Genomic DNA, 26,381 nt, shown 5'->3' with positions numbered 1-26,381 from the left:
GAAATGTGGGCTCAGGAAGAAGTGTCAAAAGATAAATGCCTGTTGGAAAAACAACAGTTAAAAAAAAGAGACGTCTGGAATATGTGTGCTTGGTAGCCTCGCTAAGCCCCTGTGAGGATTTGGTAGGGCTTGGGGTTTTAGGGATTTTTGGAATCGGCTCCTGTTGTTACACTATAACTCTGAGTTTGTGGCTCCTTGCTTTTCCAGGGCGGCCCAGGTTCTAAGGGGCCACGAGGAGATAGAGGAGAGTCCGGCAACGCTGTGAGTAACGCCTTACATCACTTTAAGCACGTGATAAATTGTTATCTTTTTCTTTTAACGGGCTTAACTCTTTTTTACAGCAACTTAATAAATTCAACCAGTTCATAGCCAATGAAGCTTGCTGACATTCAGGGCCGGCTTAAGGCATAGGCCATATAGGCAGTCGCTACCTTCAGGGGGACGTGGTCTCCCTCTAAAAAAAATAATAATAGTAATAATTTTCCAAAAAAATGACGGTGGGCACCCTTCCTCATTTTCTGCATTAAGTTAACAAATGAACAAATAAAAAAATAAAGAAAGAAATATACTTTTCACTCCCATAATTCTCTTTTTCACACTTTTTCACCTGCCCGGCCGCACTTATTTGTTAATAAAAGTGTAATTTGTAGCGAAACTGACTTTTAATCCAACAATATCAGGGACCAATTATTCATGTATATCATAATAAATACAGTTATTAATGAAAATAAAAATATAGGGGTGCTCCAAATCTGAATTTCGCAGAGGGCACCAAAAGGGCTAGAGCCGGCCCTGCTGACATGACCAATAATACTAAATCCACACACTTCTCACTTCCATTGTATTTCAGAAGCTATTACTGCTCTGCTACAGCCTTACATTAGCTTGCACACAAGTTGCACACATCTGAATTCACTTATCGACTGTAGATCTTTCCTAAATGTGATTTGAACCTTAAAGGCCCGTTTCCACTGTTGACGTTAATTTTTTATATTTGTGCTATAAAAAAATCTGAATAGCGTTGTTTTTTTGTAAGAGTGTGGCTTTGAAACATCTTCGCTTTTTGTCCGGGTAATGCTGTAGGGTCCAATGGGTCCACGTGGTGACTTAGGACTCCCAGGCTCAATGGGACCACCGGGTCCACAGGGCCCTAACGGACTGTCTCTACCCGGAGAACCCGTAAGTACAATACAAAAAATCCAGCCTGGGAAGAAATAGTTAAGAATTTGTGGTAGATGGAGTTTAATGTAAATTACACACACTATCCCACCTGAATAGTTCTGATATGAAAGTGAAGTTTGTGTGTCTTTGTTGCCGATCCACTAGCGAGTGAGATTTATAAGTTAAAACACATTACACTCCCTCTACTTCTTCTATCCGGCTAGACTGCTACTTTATTGCAGATGTTCTTGTCAAAACATGAAGTCAATCACAATCACAGACTAAAAAAGGATAAAACAACTAAAGCTTCTTCTTTTCCTCCTCCTCCACCTTCAGGGTCGCCCGGGACCAAAGGGAGATGCTGGAGACCCGGGCCTGTCTGGCCGGCAAGTGAGTACAGCACTCCCCCTCTCATTTTGTGGTTTATGAACAGGAAACAGCAGACTATCCATAGAGAGCAGCGTTGCTACTGGAGCCTGGATACGGTCCACATGCTGAGATTGAAACCACACTCCGAGTGGGAGGTTTACCATGCCATCCTCAGGGAGACCCACGCTCTCGGATCAGCCCGTTGATTGACAAACAGTAGAAGGCCAGTGATGCAGTTAAATGCCGACTCGTGTTACCAAAGGGGAAATAGGGAATGGAATATGTTCTTCCCCCAGCCTTGTAATTGAAGATGATCGTGACTTGGTAAAGACTGAGCGTGTCTGAAGCTTGAGAATCTTTGACTTACAGTAGATGTCATTCTGTGGACGTCTTGGATGGAAATGAAAGTCATATAAAACCAAACTTTATTAACCATTATCGTGACGTTCAGAGTTCAAAGTTCTTTGAGGTTATTGACATCACCGCTCTATCGAGGCAGAAGCAGATTTGAATTTAACCTAAACCATTTTACATTACAGCGGAACTTTTTGGTGGGCATTTTTGATGATATTTGAGTGGGCTGGCATTACACAGCCATTTCTTGGCCGAGCAAGCTTTCATTCATCCAGCTGAGGTCACTCAGCCAACTCCCACCATTCAACTGGTTAGAACATCGCCGCTGGTTATTCTCTCTGAATAAGCGAATTCAGACGTGTGAGAAAGTCCTATTCTATGATCTTCAGCGCTTATTGGCAGCATTGTCTTTAATAAAGCTTAAAACAGCACTCTCTATTCACATGTCTAGAGGACATCATGTGTCAGAGCACAAGAGGGGAATTGTTCCCGTTTCTAATAATAAAGATGAAATATTATTTTTGGCGAAAGAACTGGGAAACCCGCAGGATTTTTTTTTCTGTAAATCCTAGTTCAACAGAGGCATCGGGGAGCTGTATAAGTGTGTTGTTCCTCATCATTTGCAATTGATTAAGTGTGTCTGCTTTTTCCCCAGGGTTCTCAGGGGCAACGCGGTCCTCTGGGCCCCAGTGGACCAAGCGGAGTGCGGGTAAGATCGACCTCCAGGCCTGCTTAGTGTACACACACACCGTGTTCAAAGAATTCAACATGGATCCAACACTTTGTCAAGCATGTGATCACCCACTCAGCTCAGCATGTACAGAAGTAGTGTAGTCATGTAACTTGTTATGTTCTCACTTACGTCATCCAGAATAATCAAACTTATAAATATAATTTCAAAAGACAGACTCAAGGCTGAGACCAATATAAAGTTGTGACACTGATGGATTGCATGAATGGGGTCCCCAGTGTGCTGTAACCCACATGTGATTGTATGTTGTTTCTACATAGGGGCCACCAGGAAAGGAGGGACCATCTGGACCCAGAGGCCCACCAGGACCCTTGGTGAGTGTGTGTTTGTCTCTGCGTCTTTGTGTTGTGCAGAAAAAAAGCCAAATAAATATTCCTTGGAGCGTGCTTTTCTATCCTGATATATCTGCAACAATTACTCCTCTGGCTCCACGGCTGCACTCCACTGGAACGGCACATAAAAAAAAAATAGCAGTCTGTAGGCCCCTCCGCCTTTACGAGGATGGTGCATCTCATTTTCTTCTTCTTCTGTGGTTTGCTGAGGTCTGAGTCTACTTAATTCAGCCACCATGCCAACAGGCAACATGCCAGTATAGAATTCACATGCACTATACCATCATAAGTGCTCCAAGACGCATTAGCAGTGCCTGGTGGCTGCTTTGTGTGTGTGTGTGTGTGTGTGTGTGTGTGTGTGTGTGTGTGTGTGTGCATGCTATCCCTGTTGGGCATGTGTGTGTGTGTGTGTATCCATCTCCTCTTAAGTGTTCTTGGCAGCTCGTGCCACACGCCCCCCACTGCAGATGTCAAAGCAGAGATCTCAACTAACTTAAAGCTCGTTATACAACCGTTAATAGGGAGCAGGAGTTAAACGTTGCAATTATGTTTATTGTGCAGTAATTTTAAGTAAACACCACTCTTTCTGTGTTTTCTTTCTTTTCTTTTTTTCAGGGAACCCCTGGAAATCCAGGTGTACCAGGAATTACTGGAAAGCCAGGGAAACCAGGAGACACAGGAAACACAGTATGTGCAGAACAATAAGACACAAACAATGGTCACGTGGCTATGTTTAGGAGAGGTCGAAATCAATGGCGTTGTTTGTTCTAACGCTGTTCTTCTCGTTAACAGGGAGCTGTTGGCCTTAAAGGAGAGAAAGGAGAGAAGGTATGTATTATGTTTTTAGGAAATAACCATTTACCAGTTATCATCCATCACCAACGAGAAAAGGAAATGCCATCTCTTCATGAAAATGTCTTTGTTCTCCAGGGAGACTTTGCATCCCAGAACATGATGCGCTCCATCGCCAGACAAGTTTGTGAACAGCTTGTGAACAGTGAGCACAACTTTTCTTAAGGAATTTTAAAGTCATTAAAGTATAAATCAAAACCAAACCCAGCTGATTTTGTTCTTCTCTTGCAGATCAAATGAGCAGGATTGACATGATGCTCAACCAGGTTCCTTCTGGTCATCGTAGCAACTCTCCAGGGCCAACCGGTCCTCCTGGGCCTCCTGGCGACCAGGGATCCCGCGGAGAGCCTGGACAATCTGGTCGAACTGGTTTCCCTGGAAACCCAGGTTTACCTGGAAGTCCAGGAGAAAGAGGTACTTTATCTATATACTCTTTTGTGAATGTTTGGTAGTGTTACTAAGCAGCAAGCAGGGAATTAATAAGCAAATGGCGAGCAATGATTTAAGGCAGGGCTCAACAGTAAGGATGGCCTGAAGAAGAAGAAGAAGAAGAAGAAGAAGAGGGGTTCAAAGAATGATGTGAGGGAGCAACGAGAGAAAAAACAGTAACAGGAAACAACGTGGAAGTGTGTAGGTCTTAAAAATAAGTTATTCAGCATGAAAATAGCTGCACTGAGTAAAAAGCGAGTAAAAAGTAAAAAGAAATCTTAGCCGACTAAAACCAAAAGGACCCATTGGTCGACTAATCGAGAGGGCAGCCCTAGTAAACATAGCAACTCACTTGCCCGATCGGGCAAGTGGTAAAAAAGAGACAAACACATTGTTTTTTCCAGAGCTGATGATGGAAGTAGCTAAGGAGTGAGCCATCTTGGTTCCTTCTCAACTCTGTTGAGAGTTGCAAATGCGCAATACCGAGAAAATGACGGCGGGTAAAGACAAAGTTTATGAGCTGAAGCTAAAGTTTAGTTAGATGGCGTTAGAGAATGTGTATAGGGGCAAGTAAAAATTGATTTTGGGCAAGTAGACTTCTGACCCCAAATAGACATGAACATTGAACCCTGTATGGTCATGGTGATGTAGACTCTGTAGACGGTAGTGGTGGTCCAACATGAGTGGAATAAACAGGGTATTCTGATTCAAGTTAGCATTAACAAATATTATTAAACCCTGGATCTCCTCGTGCTTCATACATGCCCTGTAAAGATTCCTACTCATTTCCAGATATTGGGGATTTTTCAGAAAACATGCTCTGTTGGTGTGAAAGTGATTTTTCCTCTTTTCTCTGGTTCATGTAGGTTTGGCAGGAGATAAGGGAGAGAGAGGATCTCCAGGAAATGGTATCAGAGGACAAAGAGGAGCAAGCGGGCCCCCAGGTAACACAGAAAACAGTCAATTAGCCATTTTTGTTAAATCTCCCATCACAATGAGGCGAGGAACACAGATGACCATATTTTCTATTGAACATTGTTCTCCATTCAGTCTGCTTGTCTCACACTGTTCTCTTACAGTGGAAACACAGTTCCAGTGACAGTCTTTCACCTTTTTGTGGACCTTTCTATGACACAGCACTCCCGTTAGTCCACTTAAAATGACACATTCCAACCAGAGGCCAAGATTTACCTACAGTACAGTGTATGTGTCTCAGGCACAGTCGTTCGGGCAGCTGCACTGCATAAATTCTTTGGAGGGACCCCAAACATATTCCCAATTCTTTCCTTTCTTACGGATTTATATCTCGTGTAGATTGAGCTTCTCCAAACACTGTGCACATGTGAAATATTATACAGTAAATGGAAGGTATTTACGTTCATCATTAAGGAGAGAATTTCTGGCTAGAGTTTAGACAGTCAAGGTCATGATGCAGTTACAAAAAAAAACAACTGTTATTAGGCTGATTTGTCAGTTTGAAAAAGGACATATCCTTTCCTCAGTTTTCTCCACCACTTCAGTAGATTTTCTTTCCCTAGGGAAGCTATTGCAAAACAACAGCAACCTTCTATTGATGGCGACCCCTCAACTCCAAACACTGATATGTCTGTTTCTGTGAATGAAGTGAGAAACGACTGAGGACCAGTGGGAGGAAGTCCCTGAGGAAGTCCACACTGATGACTCACTTTTGTGTGTGTGTGTGTGTGTGCTGTATATGCGTGCGTGTGGGAGAATCTGATTGTTGCACAATGAGCTTTCTTTGGTGGCTTCATTGACAACACATGGGCTCACTTAAGAAAGAGAAAAAGAGAGAGGGGGAAAATTCCATCCTGAGTTTTAACCGTCTAGACAGACGGGGCCGGGGAGGGGGGCTCCACACAGCCTCAGACTTTCTTTTTTCTTGGTCAAGGTTTTTAATTGAGCCATTGAAAAATTCAAATTGCAGTGCCGCAGCCCCGTGTTACCCCTATCCATTTCCACTGTAGATCTTCGGGTGATGTCAGTGGGTTTTTGTGCTGAGCTCTGGAGACTTCTTTTTACTCACCATCTCTCTCCCCTTCGCAGGGCCGCCAGGAGAGTCGAGAACGGGACCCCCAGGTTCTTCTGGCTCCGGTGGGCCTCGTGGCCCTCCGGGTCGCCAGGGTACTTCGGGGGTGAGGGGACCACCAGGACCCTCTGGATACTGCGACTCCTCTCAGTGTGTTGGCATCCCTTACAATGGACAAGGATACACAGGTACGCTCAACACTTTCTAGGTCCTGCATGGTACGACATCAGATAAAAGACTAAGTGTATGCAGACTAATTACATTTGCAACTCAGTGCACTACTTCTTTCTTTGATAATGTGTGGAGATATGGATGTAAGTGGATTGATTTTTGAATAGAAAGCTGTTATAACTTATTTCCATAAGAAGTTCAACTGACCGTTCATGGAGCCACGCCCCGCTTACTGTTGCTACGCCTGTCAAGCTTTTCAATGTCGCATGGAAAATAATGAAGTTTAAAATGATAATGGTGGCAGATTTACCATCACAGCTCATAGTATTTTATTTTTAAAACAATAGAATGTGATGAGAACCCTGTAGGGTCTCCTTTACATACAGAGCTATCAATATTAGCCTAAAATTATGCAGTAACATCGCAGACTTAACCTGACCCGCCAGATGGTTTGTTACACAGAACCATCTGAGAAGCCGTCATTTGAAAATGTTTGGAAAAGGACAGACACTTTCAAAAAAATACTTAGCAGGTGATTGGATGAACCATCTGTCAATCAAACTCTTGCCGAAACCAATCAGGAGAAGAATGAAAATATCTTTTCCATTGAGAAAAGCCTTCAGTGCCGTTCTTTGCTCTTCTTTCAATGAAGAAATACTCTTCAGTTCTGATATAGTAACTGAAGGTATTGCAGGATCTATGCTAACCTCTTCAGGGGCCACCATTGTTGTTTGGAACAAACAGTCGCCTCTCCGTGCACGGATGTATAAAGAGAACGGGGTTTAACGTTGGAGGCGAGCTCCTGTTCACTACTATGAGAGTTGCTCAGTGGTGCATGAAGTCAAAATGGCTCGGCTGCCGAGTAATATAGTACCCGGATCATCCGGTGACCTTTCGCATCCATTGGGCCTATCCAAGCACAGTAGCGTTTCCTTTAACCCCGCCTCCCAGCCCTCAGTCTAGCCTCGGTCTGGGTTTTGAAAAGGATAAAAATGTGTAGAAATCCAAAGCTTGACAGGCCTGCCGTGCTTAGTTACCGTTGCTAAACTAGGATTAGACAATCTGTTCGGGGGAGGGGTTTAGTGAACGGTCAGTAAGGAGCCACTATGTTCCAATACCTCCATACATTTGACGTACAATTTTAAAAACTGGCATGTAAAGCATTCTAGCTAATGGTGTATGATGACTTACATTAAATCAAATGAGATGCTTTGTTCCACAGAGAATACTCACACCCTCTTTGAACTATTTGCAGGTATGGCATAGTAACCGCTCTAAAGTCACCTGTGCCGCTTACACTTTGAAGTCCTGTTTCTGAGATGTTTGCCCACTTGCTATGGGGCGTGATAATCACCACGGACATAATTATTGAACACTAAACACAAACATTACGAAAAGCCAAAAACAAACAGACAAACGGAGCGGACTGGCACTAACACCATCTCACAGCTACAAGCTACAATGATGGCAACCTGCTGGCCTGTTTGCATCTTGAACCACAACCCGTTGGGGGGAAAAACACAAAACCGAGACTGAGCATTTCTACCAAGGAAGGAGCATGTACAAATACCACCCAAAACAACTACTAACAAAGAGGATTTCATAACTGCAATGGTAATGTAGCGGTGATATGTGTAAATAAAACTAATTTTGTGCCTTGTAAATGATTGTATGAACCAGGACGTTTCACTAAAAATCAAGTTAACATCTGTATTGAGCTTGTGCCTCATAACCCTCTGCTTACTTACCACCAGCATAACCTCTGTTTACGACGCCTTAAGTGACTTCTTAGACAGCTCTGGTCCAGATTGAAGCATGTTCCATTTGTTTAATCATGTTTTTTGTTTATGTCGGTGCTAAATGTTGCTCTCCTGCCATTTCCATATGTTTTTTGTAGTATGAGCTGGTTATTTTACTACGTCTTATTATCCAATAGCTTGATGGATTTTACTGTAAACCACAGCATTTCGAACAGTTTTTTTTTTTATTTAGCTTTTATGGTACTTAAGGAAGCAATAGTTTGACACAAGGCGTTTGTTTAGAATTCCAAAGTGCAATATAATTTAAATTTGTGCATGTGAAAACCTTTTTTTGATTGGCCGTCCCAAATATTCTTCTAGCCAACAACTACCAGCCTGAACCTGTGGTAGAGTCTATACCCGTGGAGCCAGCTGGGGAGTTTGAGGCTATACAATCACCTGGTTACTCACGAAACCAACGAGGAAAGAGATCACTACCACAAGACAATACAGAAACACTAGCGTCATAGCTACGATAAGGAGTTCTCAGAAAGTGTAATATTGAAATGACTTCCATGATCACATACGTGAGGATGAAGGTGATTTTTCCGAACAAAACTAAGTACTCATATGGGGTTTGATACCCCTGGCTATATTGAACATATATTTTTTTTGACGTGAGAAAGTTAAGCAAAAGAAATGAAAACAAACCTACATTTTCGTTCATTACAAACCTGTGTGCTTGCTAAGTGTTCCCTTTAAGTGTCTGCTTGTAATATAACTGCAAGTGTTTATCGGACTCCAATGTGTAATGCACTAATCATGTGAAAACCAGCAGAAAGTATGTCAAAGGAAGTACAGTATGTATGTTTTTTTGAACACTTTCAGACTATCCATGTTGTTTTTGTCAGCATGTAAAGCTGTTTCAGATACTCCAACGCTAAATTAATTTGATCCCCAAAGATTTGTTCATTGTGATGATAATCTGACTCATTGAAACAAACCAAACTTTTTTTTTTAATTTTGTTTTGTTACCAAAGGTGGAATTGCATGTTTGTGTTGTATATTTACTGAGGATTTCTAAGTCAGAATATAGTTGTTGTTTTCTATCTGTGCAGTTTGGATCTGGTTGCAAGACTATGGACATAGAATTGCTTTTCTCATGTTTTAACTGCACATTTTGTGAATTCCACGCAGCCTTATTTTCTTATTTATTTCTGAAACAGAAGAGGCATTTTTCAATAAAACTACTGAAAATGTAGCATTTGTTTCAGCTTTTTTTTTTGTCTTTTTGATGTTAATTCTTTAACTTCTTCTACCTCCACATGCCAACCATCTTCCTTTTTATAGAGTTTATTTGATCTTGACAAAACAGTTTTTTCCCATCATTAGGCCTTGAGAAATACGCTTTGAAGTTTGAAACTTGCTTTATTTTGACAGCTCAAGACAGTTTGCACCATCCTCCAGAATGTCAGTTAATGTCAGGGCAACAAGAAGAAAAAGGAGAGCATGCGAAAACAAACGTTTCCAACACGCAAGCTGCTTCAGTCTTTTACAAGCACCCGGTTGGCGTTCGTCCTATCAGGTTGTAATGATTATGCAGCATAGACTTCCATGAGGAAGCAATGCAAATGAGATTGGGCAGATAGCAGCTGGAAAAACTCACAGATTTCCACCCATTAAGCATATCTAATGGGGAAATAAGAGAGGTATGAGGTAAGGAACAACTCACGCCATTTCTGTTTAGCGCGGTGAAGGGAAAGCATGTCTGAGGAGGAGTTTTGCACAAATGCCAGTGATAAGGATGGGGGGGTGTGAGGTATCCAGGTCAAGATCACCAACACAAGAAGACATGGGAGAAATCCTCTATGGAAACCCTTATTTTCTAAAGTGCACAAGCAATTTATGGAGCATCTCAAATAGATTTGATAGAAGTTTATATTTCATGAGATTTGGGAATTCCTGCAGGTAGAGTATGAGTCTGAACAGCTGGTACATGTTAGTCGTCTCATTTCACATACAGAAAAGAGTAAATATCCCTTTGGCAGTACATTGTCATATTTGAGAACATAACAAAAACCCACAGGTGGGTCTCAGTGCACACATCATGATGTGGCTTTTCAATACTTACCTCTCAGCAAAACTCTCTCAGACATGCTGGCCCTGAAATATGTTCACACCTGTTTTACGTGATACGCCGTTCATACTACTTCTCAACATCAGGCTCTGATTTTGGTTTTAACGTCATTTTATGACATTATCCAAGCCGGTGCTGTAGCCTTAAGTCCCTTTTTTTCCCATCACAACCAATCATATCGTTCCCCTATAAACTCATATAAAAAACTGTCTTCGGTGATGCCTGATACCATCCTCATGTAACCCTGTCTGGTTTCTGTCTGCTGATTTCATCGAGTTTGTTGACAATCCGGCGTGCATCTGTGTTCACTTTGTGGCAACAGATTCAAGTGGGCTGTTCCAGAGTCTGCGGTTGTTACAAATTTTAACTAACCTGTTTAATCTCCAGTTGTCCCCTCGCAAACAGCAGACAAAGTGTCTCTTCCACAGCAGTGGGTAGGACTATTATAGAGCATTTAATTCACAAATTAAGGCTTAAACCTGCATTAATTGACTCAACACTGACTTTTATCCCCTTACAAAGTTGATTTGGCGAGCGTGCTAGCTAACAGTTGCCTACGCTGTAGGCCCTACAGTATATAATTTATACACATTTGGTAGACATGGAGCAACATTAGCGTTTACTTGAGTCATGTTTCTACCTGGCAAATACAAGTTCGATATTAACACTGCTTTTAGCTCGGTTTTGGTCTCCTCCTGAGAGAAATATTTGGCTTTTTAGCTGCTAAATGCTCCACTATGTTCACCAGCTAGTCACTAACTGTGTCTGCTTGGTGTTAAGATACAGTGGGTTTATAGGAGGTTTTCTGCTGAAAACAGCGTCTGTAAATGACGCTGATGGGAGAAATGAGACTGAATGGAAATAGTACAGTTGCAAGCCTTAAAGATGCCTATTATGCTTATTTTCAGGTGCTGAAAAGCCCAGTCTGCTTTGATTGGTCAACCGAACCAAACTCTTCGGACTCCACTTTAGCTCCACTCTAATTAGCTTTGTTTGAGGGCGTGCCAAAAAAAAGCATCGTTTCTGTGGGGGAGAGTAACACCCTTTGGCGTGGTTTTGGCTTTGTAAATTTGCAGACCTTTTACATGCAAAAACAACTACATGACACACCAAAGGAAAGGGAAAAAGCACAAAAACATAATAGGTCCACTTTAAAACAAAAACAACGAGCTGAAAGATGCTAAAATGCTTCATTGACCTGTGGGGAAATGAGTTTGGTGATAAATCTCTGTGGATGCATCACTTCAAGCTTTCCCATTAGGTTACACATCGTCATTTCATGTATTCTTCATAAAAAAAATATTGATTAGTGCAGCTTTAAACAGTTATTTTGACATTCCTTAATCAAATAGTGAATGTGAATGTGCAGACAAGCCCTTTTATAACTGAATACTGAGGCTCTTCACTAGTAGAAAAGTCAAACCTTACCATATTGTCAATAAATGCAATGTGGGATAGGATGATGAAGCTTTAATATCACTATATGCTTGGCATAATTTCTTAAAAATCTTTGATGTACTGTTATAGAAGGTCGGACATTCTCAAACTGTCTAAGCTTACGAAGATTTTCACACATTTTCAGTATAATATAACATCACACGGCAAATTCATATCAAGCGTATGATGTCACGCGTCAAAACACGGCAGCCTGAGGTTCCAAGAAAGTAAAACTCACCAAGGCAATTCATACGTTTTGGATTTACTGTGGAGCCGCGTAACTGAGTAAAAGTTTAAAGAACAACTGCGAGACACTTTTCTTGTGTCTCCGTTAAACGATTTACGATTCATTTCATGACATTAATCGAGCAGTCTAAATTTACGGTGAATTCTTGCACAGCGTTTTATAACGATCCAGTGCCATATTATAATGGAACCGTGCATGGGCAACGGGCAGCAGATGAGATGAATTAGCCTTGTATTGAAAAGCGATCACAAAGTGATTGAAAAGTAGAATTTTATTTGGACTTTTAGGACCGCTATGAAAGCACTAGCATGGGAATTGTTGGGCTGACAGCTACATGATGGAGATCACATGCAGTGGAATACAGACACATGTGGAAAGTTTTCCTAATTTCCTGAGAAACATATTGTAGACATGACATTAATCATTACAATGCATAGAGATAGAGAACACAGTCATGAAATGGTCTCCTGGCAAGGGAAGGCGAATATAAATACACGCTCTGATGTGCCAATGTCAGCCCATGCATCATTTACAGTGTGGACAGCTCTGAAGCTCAGTAATTGACACATTATACCGTGTTTGTTTAATATGTACAAAAAGCAAAGTGTAAAAACGTATACTTCAGTTTTTGCTTTAGAGGTAAGAGTGGTATCAATCTTCTGATCTAACTCTTGGCAAGAAAGCATTTCCTAAAATGTGAACTATTCCTTTAAGAGTGCAGGAACTCAAAGTTTTGTTTAATGACACTTCAGCAGGGTGGACACTTGCTGTCACATGAGCGTCACCTGGTTGAAGCATGGGCTCCATCACACATGTGACATGATACAGTATGTTACAGTGTCTCTACAGTGTCACCCATTGGTTTGTGGACTATGGTCTTGAAGCCTTGAGTTTGGCATTTTGGCCTTCACCATCTTATTTTTTTTGCTACCAGAAGTGACAGGAGAGGGTGGAGCTAAGTGCGTTAACTGAAAACACACTTTGAAAGGGTTAAAGTTCTAAGACAAAAACTCAGACAACTCCCAGACCGGACAATGCCGTGGTAGCGACCTGTCAATCACAAGGTAGCCACGCCCTAAAACATACCCTGCTTTATGGTCTATTTGACTCTAAATGTGACCATAATTTACTAAATGAACATCATGCTGTATTGAAGAAAAACTTGAAACTAGCGATTGAGACCATAAACTCATGTTTACAATGTTTACTGATGTAATAAATCAAGAGATAAGTAGGGTTATTTCCTCATAGACTTCTCTACAATCAGACTTATTTTTGCAACCAGAGGAGTCGCCCCTGCTGGCTATTAGAAAGAACGCAAGTTTAAGGCACTTCTGCATTGGCTTCACTTTTCAGAACCGCTGGTCGCCCACTGTTTCAAATTTACAATGGGATAACGAGAGGGGTTGACCAATATGGGTTTTTGATGACCACTAATAATAACGCTTTTTTATTGGACAGCCTTTGGTACAAGCCAAAATTCTGTTCCGATTTTACGTTTTGTTTAGTTTTATTCCAAAAATGTATTTTACTTTTGGCAGTGTGGACAAGCCTCTGTGTGATACTCCAACTTTCCATTGAAGTGCAGTAGACTCTTTTATTAGCGTGAATACTTTTGTGGAATAACCATCAAAAACTCAATAAAACCAATTTTCAGTGAGTTACGACATTTCTGTAAACAGTACTATCATATCATGCTGTGTCTGATCTCAATTTGGCTTTAATGTGGTGGCTCAGAGAGGAACATGCTGCACAAACAGAACCAGACACAAATGTGTATGAATTGCTTCGCCTGACGCAGCCACCCATTAGAACGAAGAGGCTTTGATTCTTGCCAACCAAAACCTGAGGAAGGAATGAAATAGTCCTTTTGAACTTGAAGGGGGGTTGACTCCTCAGAGGGCAAATATTCAGTCAGCAGTCAGACAGTAGGTTTCCACTGTCTGGGACGCCAAAAGCAACAGCGGAGCAGCACTCCCCTTTGAATACAAGAAGAGGGGAGCCAACAGTTCTCCAACTGACCTTGTAAAAACTGAGCTTTGATTGTGAATTATAAAAACCTGTGTCCCCGTTTGCCGTATTACCTGTCACCAAAATGTCCTCCAGATGGGAATCAAAACAAGGAACTATGCAGTGTGTTTTATAGATAAATATCACACCTGATCCCTTCCAATGGTTCATGTTATTGGTGCCTATAGTATTGTATAACTTAAATATGAGAGACCTATATAACTCTCCAAAGAAAATACAAAATTAGAAGCCAAGGATTGATCAGTCCGGTTATATGAGGCTCGTAATGTGTTTTTAGTCTATTTTTGTTACACATGATGTTATGCTTAAGATTTCATTCCTGGTTGATTTGGCAGCACCCCATAGTTTCCATGATAAAGGCATGTGCAGTTCAATACAATTTTGAGGTACTTGTACTTTATCCCAGAGAGAAATGTTGTATTTTTTGTTCCAATAGATTTATTTGACATCTTTAGTTACTTTGAAGATTCAGATTAATAATAAAAAAATAACAAATAAATTATGATATATTATTATAAAGTAATTAAAATGAGCCCAACCTTTTCCAGCTATAACATTAATGTGATGTACACATTAATTCATCATTATAATTGAGAATGTATGATTCTGAAATGGGCCATTCTGCATAATTAGTACTTTTATTTTTGCTACTTTAAGTATATTTTGATTCTAATACTTTTGTACTTTTACTTGACGTATATTTGTAACAGAGTATTTTTACACTGTAATATTGCTACTTTAATGAAGCAAAATTTCTGAGTACTTCCTCCACCACTGTTGAGCATCTCCTTTGACAGAAATACATCAGAAGAGCAACTGGTGTATTTGTTTGCAGTGCAGCCAAACAAACTCAGTCAGACCAAAATAATTCCCACCGCTATCCGATTTTATGCTGCACACGGCGCAAGTAGTTTTCCACGCAGCAGCAGCAGCAGGGCAATGTAAGGTTACCTTGCTGAGAGGCCTGCAGCTCTTCATCTCACAGCTCATTGTGGCTGCTCCTTACCGCCATGCAAAACTTAGAAATAATTCACGGATGAAAAAATTGGCTTGTTTTGGAGACACATTTTTTGATGACCAATCACAGTTAGCGCTAACCTCTGGGACACATAAATAGTGTTTCCTGTGGCTGCTTGACAATGAAAGCCACCCGTGTTTCCTCAGTTGCTTTTCATGTGTAGCAGCAGCAGCAGGAAATGTTATGTTTGCATTAGCAGTAACTTAATACAGTTGTAATACGGCTGTGGGAGAGTGAAGAGTAAATAGTGACGCTGATCAGAGCGGGAATGGCGCATTCTGCCATTAACTATTCCTTTAAGAGTTCAGGAACCCAAGGGTGGACACATGCTGTCACTTGAGTTTCACCTAGTTGAAGCATGGTCTGCATTACACATGTGATATGATATGTTACATACAGTGTCAACATGAAAGCTGTGGGTAAGTGAAGAGTAAATAGACGCTGATCAGAGCAGAAATGGCGGACTCCGCCACTAACATTAAAAAAATACTATATAGACAGATAATTACAGAATATAAATCTATTGAATGGCTATTAATGAAAAAACGAGACCATAAATAACATCTAAAACGTGTTTTGATTTAATGAAAATCTTAAGGATTCTACCTTTAAATTCCCTTATGTCTATTTTGCAAAGCCGGAGAGTCTCTGAGAGTCCTCCACCCAGTTCAGAGCTCTGCCCTCTGCTGCAGGAAGCAGCTCATGGGGAGCACATCTGGGGAGATCACTGGATGAAGGCCAATAAGTGTTTTGATTCCTCTGCCTATCCCACAAAAGATTCCAGCGATGTTTGTGAGATGTCCTGACCTTTTACGCAGAGTGAGCTTTGATGGTGTATTTACTGAGAGATGAGGGTGGTCTCACATGTCTTGTTGTTGTGGCTGGAAGGCTAATGAGGTGAAGTTCATCCAGGAGATCTTTGAGAACACAACATAGTGGTTGAATGTTGGAGGCAGGCACGTTGTAATGTGAAAATCAACATCCTCTTATACCCTGAATTCATCCAAGAGCCTAGGTGTTTACAACCGGATTCATTCGACATCCTTTGACACCTTTTTCCTCCGAATTTTTACATGTTTATTTGTTCCTTCTTGGAGCTGTTTAAATGCTCCCAGGCAGCTGTGAAATATTTTACTGGAATAAGTCATCCCAACATTTGACATGGTCCATCTGCTTCTATTAGAGCTCACTTATTTCAGCCTTGTTTTCCAGAGTTTTCTGCCCAGTGAGGTTTTACAGTACTGCAATACAGTAAAATGATGCAGAAAGAAAAGAGTTTTGTGGCAGCACACGGTGCCTCTAGTTAGCTTTTCTCACTAAACATATCAGACATCCCAACGCAGCTGCTTGTCAGAGTGATCTAGCGTGCGTCAAGAGAGAAGCGTGACAAACATGGAGGGAAGATGTCATCTGTGTCATCTTGTATTGATTAAGTTACAATAACCACTTGGAAATAAAGAAAGACTGATTTCATGGAAGGACCGAGGAAAAGGTTTAGTTGTCTCTAAAGTTTGTGGCACGCTAAAAAAAGACAAACTTTATTTCAATCATCACATACATGCAGGTATATACATGAAATTTGACCTCTGCATTTAACCCAGCCTAAGCATTAGGAACAGTGGGATGCTGTAAAGCGCACAGGGAGCAACTTGGGGTCCAGTGACTCCCTAAATTGTCACTTTGACATGCGAACAGAAGGAGCTAGGGGTTGAATCACCAACCTTGTGAATAAAGCCACAGCTGCCTTGAACAGGACACATGTATTCATGCAATCAGTTGTTGAATGTAAAGATGAGATGCAGTGTGCCTTGGAGGATGGAGTACATTCTGCAGACAGGATACAGCCACAATACTTAACATAGTTCAGCTGAGCTGGGACGGGATGCTCCTATAAACAAGCACTGAATGATGAACAGATATCTGTTAGTAGGCATTCCACATCTCTCTTCAGAGATGGGCACGATGGAATGAAAACATTGCGACAGATAAATCCTAACAGGACATCCTGTTGTCGCATCAATTTATTCCTTTTGATCAGAGGATCTGCTCGCTGTTTCAAATCCGGGTGAGACTAGGCCTTAAAGCTTAACGCATATCTTGTTTGTTTAATCTGTAAAAAAATCTAAGTGTAAAAACAACCCCTGTGGTTTTACAGGGGATTAAATACCAGGCTATTTTTTGGCCTGAAGCAGTAACTTCCTGGAGTCTTGATGTCACTGTGGGTTGCCCATAAGCAATGAAGCTTAAAGGTGTTCCCCTCTGTTTCCAGTCTTAGTGATATGCTAAACTAACCGTCTTGTGGGTAAAACTTCATATTTAACGGACAGATATGAAAGTGGAATCGATCTTATCAACTGACTCTTGGCAAGAAAGCATATAAACATATTTCCCAAACTGGTGAACTATTCCTTAAGGCATATTCAGAGGCCTTAAAGGGACAGTGTATGGGATTTGGTGGCATCTAGTGGGTGTGGTTGCAGACTGCAGTAACGTGAGCCGCCAAGTGCAAAACCATGTTTCGCCTCCCTCAGAGGCCATCCTTACCATAATAACACTACTTTAGGAGCAATGGAAGTCAGACAGCGGCTGGCAGTACCACAGTTTTGCACTCTGACTTCAGTTTCACAAGCGTGTCGGAGAACTACGGTGGCCTTCAGGTAACGTAAAAACGCAAAAGCTCTCTCTAGAGCCAGTGTTGGTTTGTCCGTTCTGGGCTACTGTAGAAACACGGTGGAGCAACATGGCGAACTCTGTGAAGAGGACCCGTTCCAAAGAACTTATATTGCCAAGAAGTGAAAGTCAATTGTTCGTTCCATTGAAACATCAGCGCCCAGCAGCAAAGCTAAGCTTCTGCCATTTTGGACTGAAAGTGACTACCGTATGCCAGTAAAACATCCGCCTAAAAAGAGCCTTACAAAAGGAAAACAAAATTATTTCTATTCTATTGTCCTATTCTACCGAAATGGCCTGTGTTGAACAATAAAATATTATAAATATAATACGCGTTTTCAGTCCAAAATGGCGGCAGCGGCTGTTGTAAAAAAACACTGGAGTTTTGTCTCTTTGCTTCGCCGCTCCCTATGTAGATATGAAGGGCTCATTCTAAGATAACGAAAACACAACGATTCTTAGTTTCAGGTGATTATACACTATTATATTCCATTTCTGCTAATAGATCCCCAAAATGTTACACACTGTTCCTTTAAGAGATGAGACGATCCTGTATTTCACTCACTTTTCTTTCAAGGACTTTAGGCGCCTGAAGGGTTTAAAGTATCCAGTATTTCAGAAGAAAAAAAAGACAAAAGAATGGAGGAAAGTTCGAAAAAATAAACAACTTTCTGTACCAGATTTCTTTTTCTTTATCCCATCTGGTGACCCCTCAGATTTATCTTGGGATTGCTTGGGAGGTCTCATCCCTGAGGTTGGAACCCACAGATCAAAATCAGTCATGGAATCTTAATAATAAATGATAGATGACCCAGTGGAGACCCTAAAATACAAGGCATAAAAATATCATATGGCTGGAAAAGAGTTGAACATTGTAACCAGACATTATAGTCTGAGTTCATTCAGATGTTTCTGGGGGTGATGGTGTCTGATCACGTGGGCCTGGACAGTCAGTGCCTCAGCTCCATAGAGGGCAGTGAGGAAAAACGCTTACTGGGGTCAACGTAATGCTGTGTCACTGTTTCCTCGCAACAGCATCTTTGAGAACATTCTCTCCAGTTTCCTCTCCAGGCTGCAGCAGCTGGCAGAGCAGCCGTCATGATGACCTGTGACACCCAGCGGAGGAAGAGTCTCTGTGACTCAGCTCCCAGAGGTGTCTGTGGATGTCAGAGAGAAGAGAAAGAGCCCACTGTTCTGGGAAAGACCAAAAAAAAGAAAAGAAAATATATGTCAGTACCAGTTATGTTTTCCTTTTATTTGGAAATTGGTATAAATAATACATTATTGTTAAAGACAATGAAAGCTGTTTGAAAGCGCAAGTGGTATTTTAGAGTTAAAGAGAAATTACAAAAACCCCATTCAATCTTAGCAGGATTCCCACGTTTCAATATGACCGCAAATACTCTGGTTTACTGTCATGAACTCTTTTACTGATTGAAAAATGGATGGAAAACTTTTGTATTATGACCCACAGAAAATGTCAGCACTATTTTGTTTTAGTTTAGCATAGATTGAGGTTAGGATAAATTGGTGAATTAGATTTAAAAATACATTTATTTAAAAAAAAAATCTAAACTCAATGCATCTCACTGTCTTCAGTTCAGCTGAAGTGGACTTTCCTTGAAATGTGGTTGAAAGCTCAGAAAAAAGCAAGTAATAGGTCTTTTTTCATAAAATTACTTTCCAACTCAACTTAGTTTAAGGTTACAATAACGTTTTCATCACTGAGATAAGATAGTACTACTATTTTTACTACTACTACTACTACTACTACTACTACTACTAATAATAATAATAATAATAATAATAATAATAATAACTATTTATGGAGCACTTTTCTTACAAGGGATGTTGCTCAAAGTGCTTTTCAAAAGAAAATTAAAAAGCAACACATTTAGACAAGGACAGATAGGCAATACAATTAGACAATAAGAGGACAGTAGATGCTAAACTACATTAGTGAAATTAAAAACAGAGACTATTAAGAATAATAAAAATGAGAGAATTAGAGAAAAAATAAGTTAAAATACATAATAATACATAGAACGACATTAATTATAAGCCAAATTGAATCAATAGGCTCTCAGCTGTTGTTTAAAAATGTAAACAGAGGCTGCATCTCTTTTGGTAGGGTATTCCATAATTTTGGAAGAGCTACAGATATACTGTACGTGTAAATGTAGTATACAATTTTCAGCATCAGTCCTGGTAATTGTCCGTTTTACTAGTTGACCTCAGAGTTTGACTGTTTATAAATCTTATTAGTAGTGAGCCAAACATGTTAAAGTTTGCCAGAGGAAAGGCCTCTGGGTCATTAAACACTCAAGAGAGTTTATCCCCGATGAGAGTGACCTGGAAAACGCGTTGGTATACTCCGGGGAGAGCTGCAGGATGTAGCTAGGGAGAACGATGTGCGGGGTATCATGTTTAGCCTGCTGCCTACGTGACCCAGACCTCGGATCAGCGTCATAAAATAGATGGATGGATGGTTGGTACCAGAGGAGAGGTCAGGATGTCACCAAAACAAGGATTTCTCCTTTGGGAGATCTACCAAACCTACAGGCCATTAAGTTTTGTCATAAATCAGTTGAGGGGGGTCTTCGTTTGAAGTCCATGGACTCTATCTTAAACAGAAGCTGAGTCAAATTGTTTTCAACTGGCTCAGGAAAGGGAGTCTTGACAACATGACAGATTGAAGAACTGGTTTGTTTTGATTCTTGCTGGGAAGGCAACAGTTCCTACTTCCTATCCACAAAAATGACACTTGTATTAAGGCTTTGCGTTGATTCTGTAAGACTGAGAAAACAGACCTAATTCCATCCACACTGCTGCAGTTAACAAGTAGTGAAGAGCCAGTGGAATAAAACTAAAAGCGCAGCAGTCGTTCCATGTGTCCCCCGCTGCTCATTTGGAGGCATTTTACAGCTTCACACTGAAGTCATTGTCTCAGTGGAACATGTTAGATGAAGGTTACAGAACATATAGCACATCATGACTCGGTGCGTTGACATGGTGTTTCCATCACGGCCTTTAAAGTTGTCACCGTGATGAAATGTGGCTACATGTACAACAGCTTGTATTTTAATTCTAAAAATGTACTTGGAAGAAGTTTATCTGTCATTATTATAGATAAAACACCTCGGAGCTTAACATGAATCTTGTTTGTCCCCTCCTCTGTATTTTCCCATAGGGCGACATGAGTAATATCTTCCACAGAATATAAATGAAGGGGTGGTGGTGGTGGGGAGGGCATGATGGAGGTGGTGTGATGCCTGATGGTCTTTATCCGTGTGGGAGGGACATTCCTGGTGGATGATAGTGGAGGTTTTATAGTCCTGTTCCTATCAGTGATGGATTTCACAGACGATCCCTGTCTGGTGTTACAGAGGAACCGGATGACAACTGGAGGAGTTGTGGTCTCCCCTTTTCCACCCCCTCTGTTCCCCGAATAATGTGTAATGGCAGCGGTTGGTCCTGGTTTGAATTTAATAGATATTGACAATGTTTCAGAACATTAAATTTAATGGAAAACAAAGATGCTGTTCATATTCTGCAGAGATGAAACATGACCAGTATATGCACACTTAAATCTGTTGCATATGCAGTAAACAACATAAACAACATGCACATAGTGTGAAATATACTATTGACTGTTCGCTAAGCCCTGCGCCCCTTAGTTACTGTTGCTATGCCTGTCAAGTTTTCCATTCTACAGCACATATGCAGTTTACAACGATAACTGCTATAAGTTTGTAGTAATTTTTTAAACAGTGGTCCCTTGATCGCACCCAAAAATAGACCATAACAGGCTTGTCATTTCTCCCTGGCACTGACAGATTTTATCCACTGCAACTATCTAAGTACGGTAACATTAACTCCATAAATGGATTGAAAACACTGCTTCCGGGCTGACTTTTCAACGTTTCCAGCTGACTTGTTTACATATGTTTGGTTACAACTGCTAGTGATGAACGGTCAGGGTAGGCAGTGCTTCACCAAAGCTAAAAAGAAGTGTTGAGATTACATGATAGTTGTATTTATTGATGATTACTTTATATGCAAAATTTTATGAATTATTGTGTAATTATTATAATTATTATTTATGTAATTTAAAATTTTCATTATTCAGAATTTGTCTCAGGATTACACATAGGCCTACTCCAGTAAAACAAATCAGAATCATACAGTATGCTCATTTTGCCACTTGCTCCCAAAGATGCCACACTGTGTTGAATAGATAGATAGATAGATAGAGAGATAGATAGATAGATAGTATCTATATTGATCCTGAGGGAAATTCAAGTTTCCAGTATCACAGTTCCATAGTGCAAAAACATGTTAGTAAAAAGGCAGTAAAAAAAGTTAGTAGTACAAAGTACAAAAAAAATATACCAGATATAAAAATACAAGGAGATGAAGAAAACTGTTAAAACTGAATATAGTGCAGGGTAACAGCTGTGATACACGACTATTAAAAAAGTGAATATAGTGCAGAAGAGACTGTTAAAAATGAGTATAGTGCAGGGTAACTCCAGTAGCTTAGTCTATGAAAGTGCACTGTGTGCATTATTATCTGTCATTGTTATTGAATGCACAACAATGAGGCATAGATGATTATAAATTGGCAAAAAAACATTAGATTATTTAGAGATTTCAAATTTACTCCAATTGTTTGGCAGAACCTGAAGGTTTTTGTTTTTCTTCTTTCCTTTCCCTACATTTTGCTATTTGTTGTATAATTTATTTTATTTTATAATAATTTTTATATTGTGAAATATATTTACTGCAATTTTTTTTTTTTTATAATGAAAGACAGGGACATGTATGTTCTCTTTATACATGCATGGTATGCCCCTTATAATAACTGTATTGAACTTTGTCAATAAAGTTGAAAATAAAAAACAGATCCTGGCTCCTGTCACGTGACCAAACTCGGCGCCACTCGGCGCTCTTCGTAGCAGCAGCACCTGGCGGCTAGCTCAGGTAACGTTAGTTCACTTAAAAAGACTTTCAACACGGTTTTATGAAGAAAATGGAGCCGTGGACGCTAATGGTAAACCAACACCTGACCTGTGGAAAGAGTGGCTGCCACCATACTAGCTAGTTATTTAGTTTTCCATGACATGGAGAAGTTAAGTTACTCTTCACCTGGAGGAGCAGCAGGCTCCACATCAGTGCCCACCATGCAAAGGTAAAAGGAAAACAGATATATATTAAAAAGCCTCATCATTGTGACCTGTTACCTTGAGCAAGAGCTAACGTTAGCATTTCGGGGAAACAACAAGTTGCATTGTGTTGGCAAAAAAAAGAAGACAGGTTAGCCACACATTTAAAGGGACTGTTTGTAACTTTCAGAAATGCTTGTTAACAGCGACACCTGTGGCCGTCAAGTCAACGAAAGTCAGCGTCTGGGTCGCGCTTGCTCGCTCTAAATAGACATGAACGAGCATCACTCAAAACAGTGAGGCGACACACGTCAGCTAAAAGCACAATATCACTCTATATTTCACCTGCTTGGCAGTAATGTTAGCTGACTAGACAAAGGTCTCTCCATGAATAAATGCTGATCCTAGTGTTAGCTTTTCCTGCTTCAGCCTCCCGACCGCGGCCGAAGGGAACGGGGGAGACACCGGCACCGGTCAGAGACGATAACGTTTCTCGCTGCGGAGCCCCGTCACTTCACAAGAAACGGGAAACCTCTGTTGGTCTGGAGGAGCTGCAGCATTTATTTCTGCACAAACGTCCACTGTACATTCACTAGATATTCTCAGAGCTAAACTAAGTCTTCTGCAGTGTGGAGTGAGCGCGCGTGCACGTGAGGTGGAGCGAGCTGAGTGAAGGCAAGCAGGCAGAGGAGCAAAGGAGCAGAATACAGCAGCGACTCCAGTCCTGGAAACCAAAGCTACGGTCTTCCCCGCGTCCTCCGACCGCGGCCAACACTGTTTTGCAAGACGGGCTTCACTAGATATAACTTTGCGGTTTTGGTGTTTCCGTGTAGTTTGTGTTGGAGTCTGAGTCTGAACAGCGTAGCCACACGCGAGCTCGCATGGGACACCGACCCGGGTGATTTATACGTGTAAGAAGTTACAAACAGTCCCTTTAGCTGATGGAGGGACCCTGGCTATGGCCTCAGGATCTGATCTCTGGCTCTCTATAAAGCATCCACCTGTTTTCCCCTGATGACATACAATTACATTTTTAACCCCAAACAAAGGCTATGGATATTGGCTATGCGCGTCAAAGACCCCATGTGTGCCTTAAACAATCAGCAAGAGCAGTTTGACAGTTGTTATGATCGTTTTGAATAGAAATGTAATGAACTAAAACTGATAAAAAAAATAAAGAGACCCGCCACTACACATCTGTCAGAGATAAGAGGAAAATAATAAAGTTCTTGACAACATCACTGTACAAATGAAAGCCAGGTTTGACCGTCTGGAGAAGCTTGAAGAAAAAATTTAAGAGCCTGTCCAGATATACACAAAATGCTTTGATCTGATTAAAGTTTGTTTTAGTGGGATTATACTTCCACAAACAGTCCAAGGAATGACGCCTGTACTGCTGCTTACTTTTTTTGACAGACAGTGATCTGCAGGAGACTGTGGGCTACCTGAGGCCTCAAAACTGTTGAAGCTGGTCTCAACTAGGCTATACCTTCTACCACCGCATCTGTGGAGAGGACATTTTCACCGTTAAAGACCTACAGCCGTAACAGAATGGGACAAAACAGGCTTTCGTTGGAGAGACTTATTAAACTGAGGAATACACCTAACGAAGAGGACCTTTACAACAAAGTCATTGACATCTTTGTCCAGAGGGATAGGCGCATGGACTTCATCTACAAATAGTAAGTACCTCCTTTATTGGCTTTGTGTATGTTCTCTGATGTTATGCTACTGGTGTGCTGACACCAATAATTCTCTCTTTTTGTCTTTATCCTGGTGCGCCGTCACCAGACGCTCATTGTGTGTGGTTATGGTGGGCTTTTGTACATTTTGTGGGGGTGAATAAGCTGTTCTCTACTGGTGCGCCGACCCTAAGATTTTTCTCTTTATTTTCTTTACCCTGGTGCGCCGTCGCCAGACGCTCATTGTGTGTGGGTGACATATCCATATGCCACATTGATAGGTCACTGTCTACCCAAGCAAAGATTTCCCTGCATGTTACTGTTAGCCGCTTACATTTGGGCAGATAATCACCCATTTCTTACACCTTTACTCTTGTATTTTGGTTTTGGAAAGGTGTAGACGTGACACCACCCTCCAAACTCAATATCACCTTTACTAGAGCTCCATGCACAATGGCTTTGTCCAAAATCGCACATTATGCACTACATACTCAATATGTGTCCTATCATTCAACAAACTTTTGTGTGAATAAACAGTAGTATGGATCTTTTCAGAAGCACTGAGCAGTAATTTACGTCGTCACTTCCTGAGAGCCTCCTTGCCACCATGGTAACTCGTGCCAACCTCATGTGACCAAATGGATGGTTTGTGAGAATCAAAGTCTTAACTTATTTAAATATATATTACTTACAGTGAAATTGAAGCATTATTGATGTTACAGAGCTGTCTGTCAACGTCTGTTATGAACATTGTCGTTACTACCGCATTGCATTATGGGATATTTATGCCGCCGTAGTGTCCACCATTGCATACTGTGATATTTCAATGGTATAGAAATAGTATGCAAGTTGTGTACCTTAGTATAAAACCAAACTAAGGTTTCGGACATACTAAAACATCTCACATACTATTAGTGTACCAAATAGCATGTTAGTATTGAATTTCAGACACAACCATGTGTCAATATGTGGAGACATCAAAAGTTTGTCAGACATGCTGTGCCTAGTTAAGGTTGCTTAGCTTTGATTGGACAATCACTGTTTGGGGGAAGGGCTTAGCAGACGGTCATACTTATTCAACAGGTCATCTGATATTGTTGTGTCTGGCTGGCCCCAGTCAAAGCAAGTCTGATTCATGATGTCCTCTGCTCCTTTTGTTTCATTATGAGGTGAACAGAAATACCAGAACACAGCATAATATCCCTGTAATTTAGTCTAACTACTGCAATTAGGGCCAGGTCCTTTTCAAACAAAATTAATCATTATTCTTTAATGGTCTAATAGATCTTCATCTGAACAACAAGGACCTTTTCTTCCCATGGTTTTACTGTTTGGAAAGACATCCCAGCTCTGGAGAAGCACACACCAGATGCAGAAGTCTATTAAAATGATTTGCAGTTATGGAATTAACAAACTCTGGTTTAATCAGACCAGTTTGACAAATACGATCCTGCTGTAGTTTATTATAAAAATTACAAACATTTTGTCTTGTTACGATTTGTGAAAACAAACCAGTTGCTTGAAGTGAAGCCTGGTTTTTCTCTTCACTTTGTCTCACAAAGCTCGGTGCTCTATATTTTTTTTAGCAAATCACATGCTGACATTTTTACATGATTCTGGGAAAAGCGCCGCCTAGTAATCTATCGGAAACCCAATCACTGGTTTAAACTGATTAAGGCTGAGAGGCCTATGTCATTTCGACTGGCAGTTTGACCATTTTGCCAAAGTTAATAACATTTTCTGTAGAAACTTTTTGCACTGCTGCTGAATAAAATAGTCGAATTATTGT

The 26,381-nt window shown here is 40.8% G+C and overlaps 1 protein-coding gene across 4 annotated transcripts in view; it reads left to right on the top strand.

The window, feature by feature from the left end:
* col12a1a (collagen, type XII, alpha 1a) overlaps nt 1-9,466 on the top strand; it is a 64,149-nt gene extending 54,683 nt beyond the window's left edge. For 3 of the 4 annotated variants that reach the window (XM_074660222.1, XM_074660221.1, XM_074660224.1), the window contains 12 exons: nt 208-261; nt 1,084-1,179; nt 1,498-1,551; nt 2,540-2,593; nt 2,896-2,949; nt 3,583-3,654; nt 3,760-3,795; nt 3,898-3,964; nt 4,051-4,233; nt 5,115-5,192; nt 6,313-6,483; nt 8,587-9,466. In XM_074660222.1, coding sequence (XP_074516323.1) covers nt 208-261; nt 1,084-1,179; nt 1,498-1,551; nt 2,540-2,593; nt 2,896-2,949; nt 3,583-3,654; nt 3,760-3,795; nt 3,898-3,964; nt 4,051-4,233; nt 5,115-5,192; nt 6,313-6,483; nt 8,587-8,735 — 1,068 coding nt within the window. In that variant the 3' untranslated portion in view covers nt 8,736-9,466. Of the gene's footprint in view, nt 1-207; nt 262-1,083; nt 1,180-1,497; nt 1,552-2,539; nt 2,594-2,895; nt 2,950-3,582; nt 3,655-3,759; nt 3,796-3,897; nt 3,965-4,050; nt 4,234-5,114; nt 5,193-6,312; nt 6,484-7,721 lie in introns of all 4 variants that reach the window. The other variant, XM_074660223.1, reaches the window with a different exon arrangement.
* The last annotated feature ends 16,915 nt before the right edge of the window (nt 9,467-26,381 follow it).

This window comes from Sebastes fasciatus, chromosome 15, assembly GCF_043250625.1.
Source record: "Sebastes fasciatus isolate fSebFas1 chromosome 15, fSebFas1.pri, whole genome shotgun sequence".
NCBI lineage: Eukaryota > Metazoa > Chordata > Actinopteri > Perciformes > Sebastidae > Sebastes > Sebastes fasciatus.
This window is presented reverse-complemented; position numbering and strand designations above follow the sequence as displayed.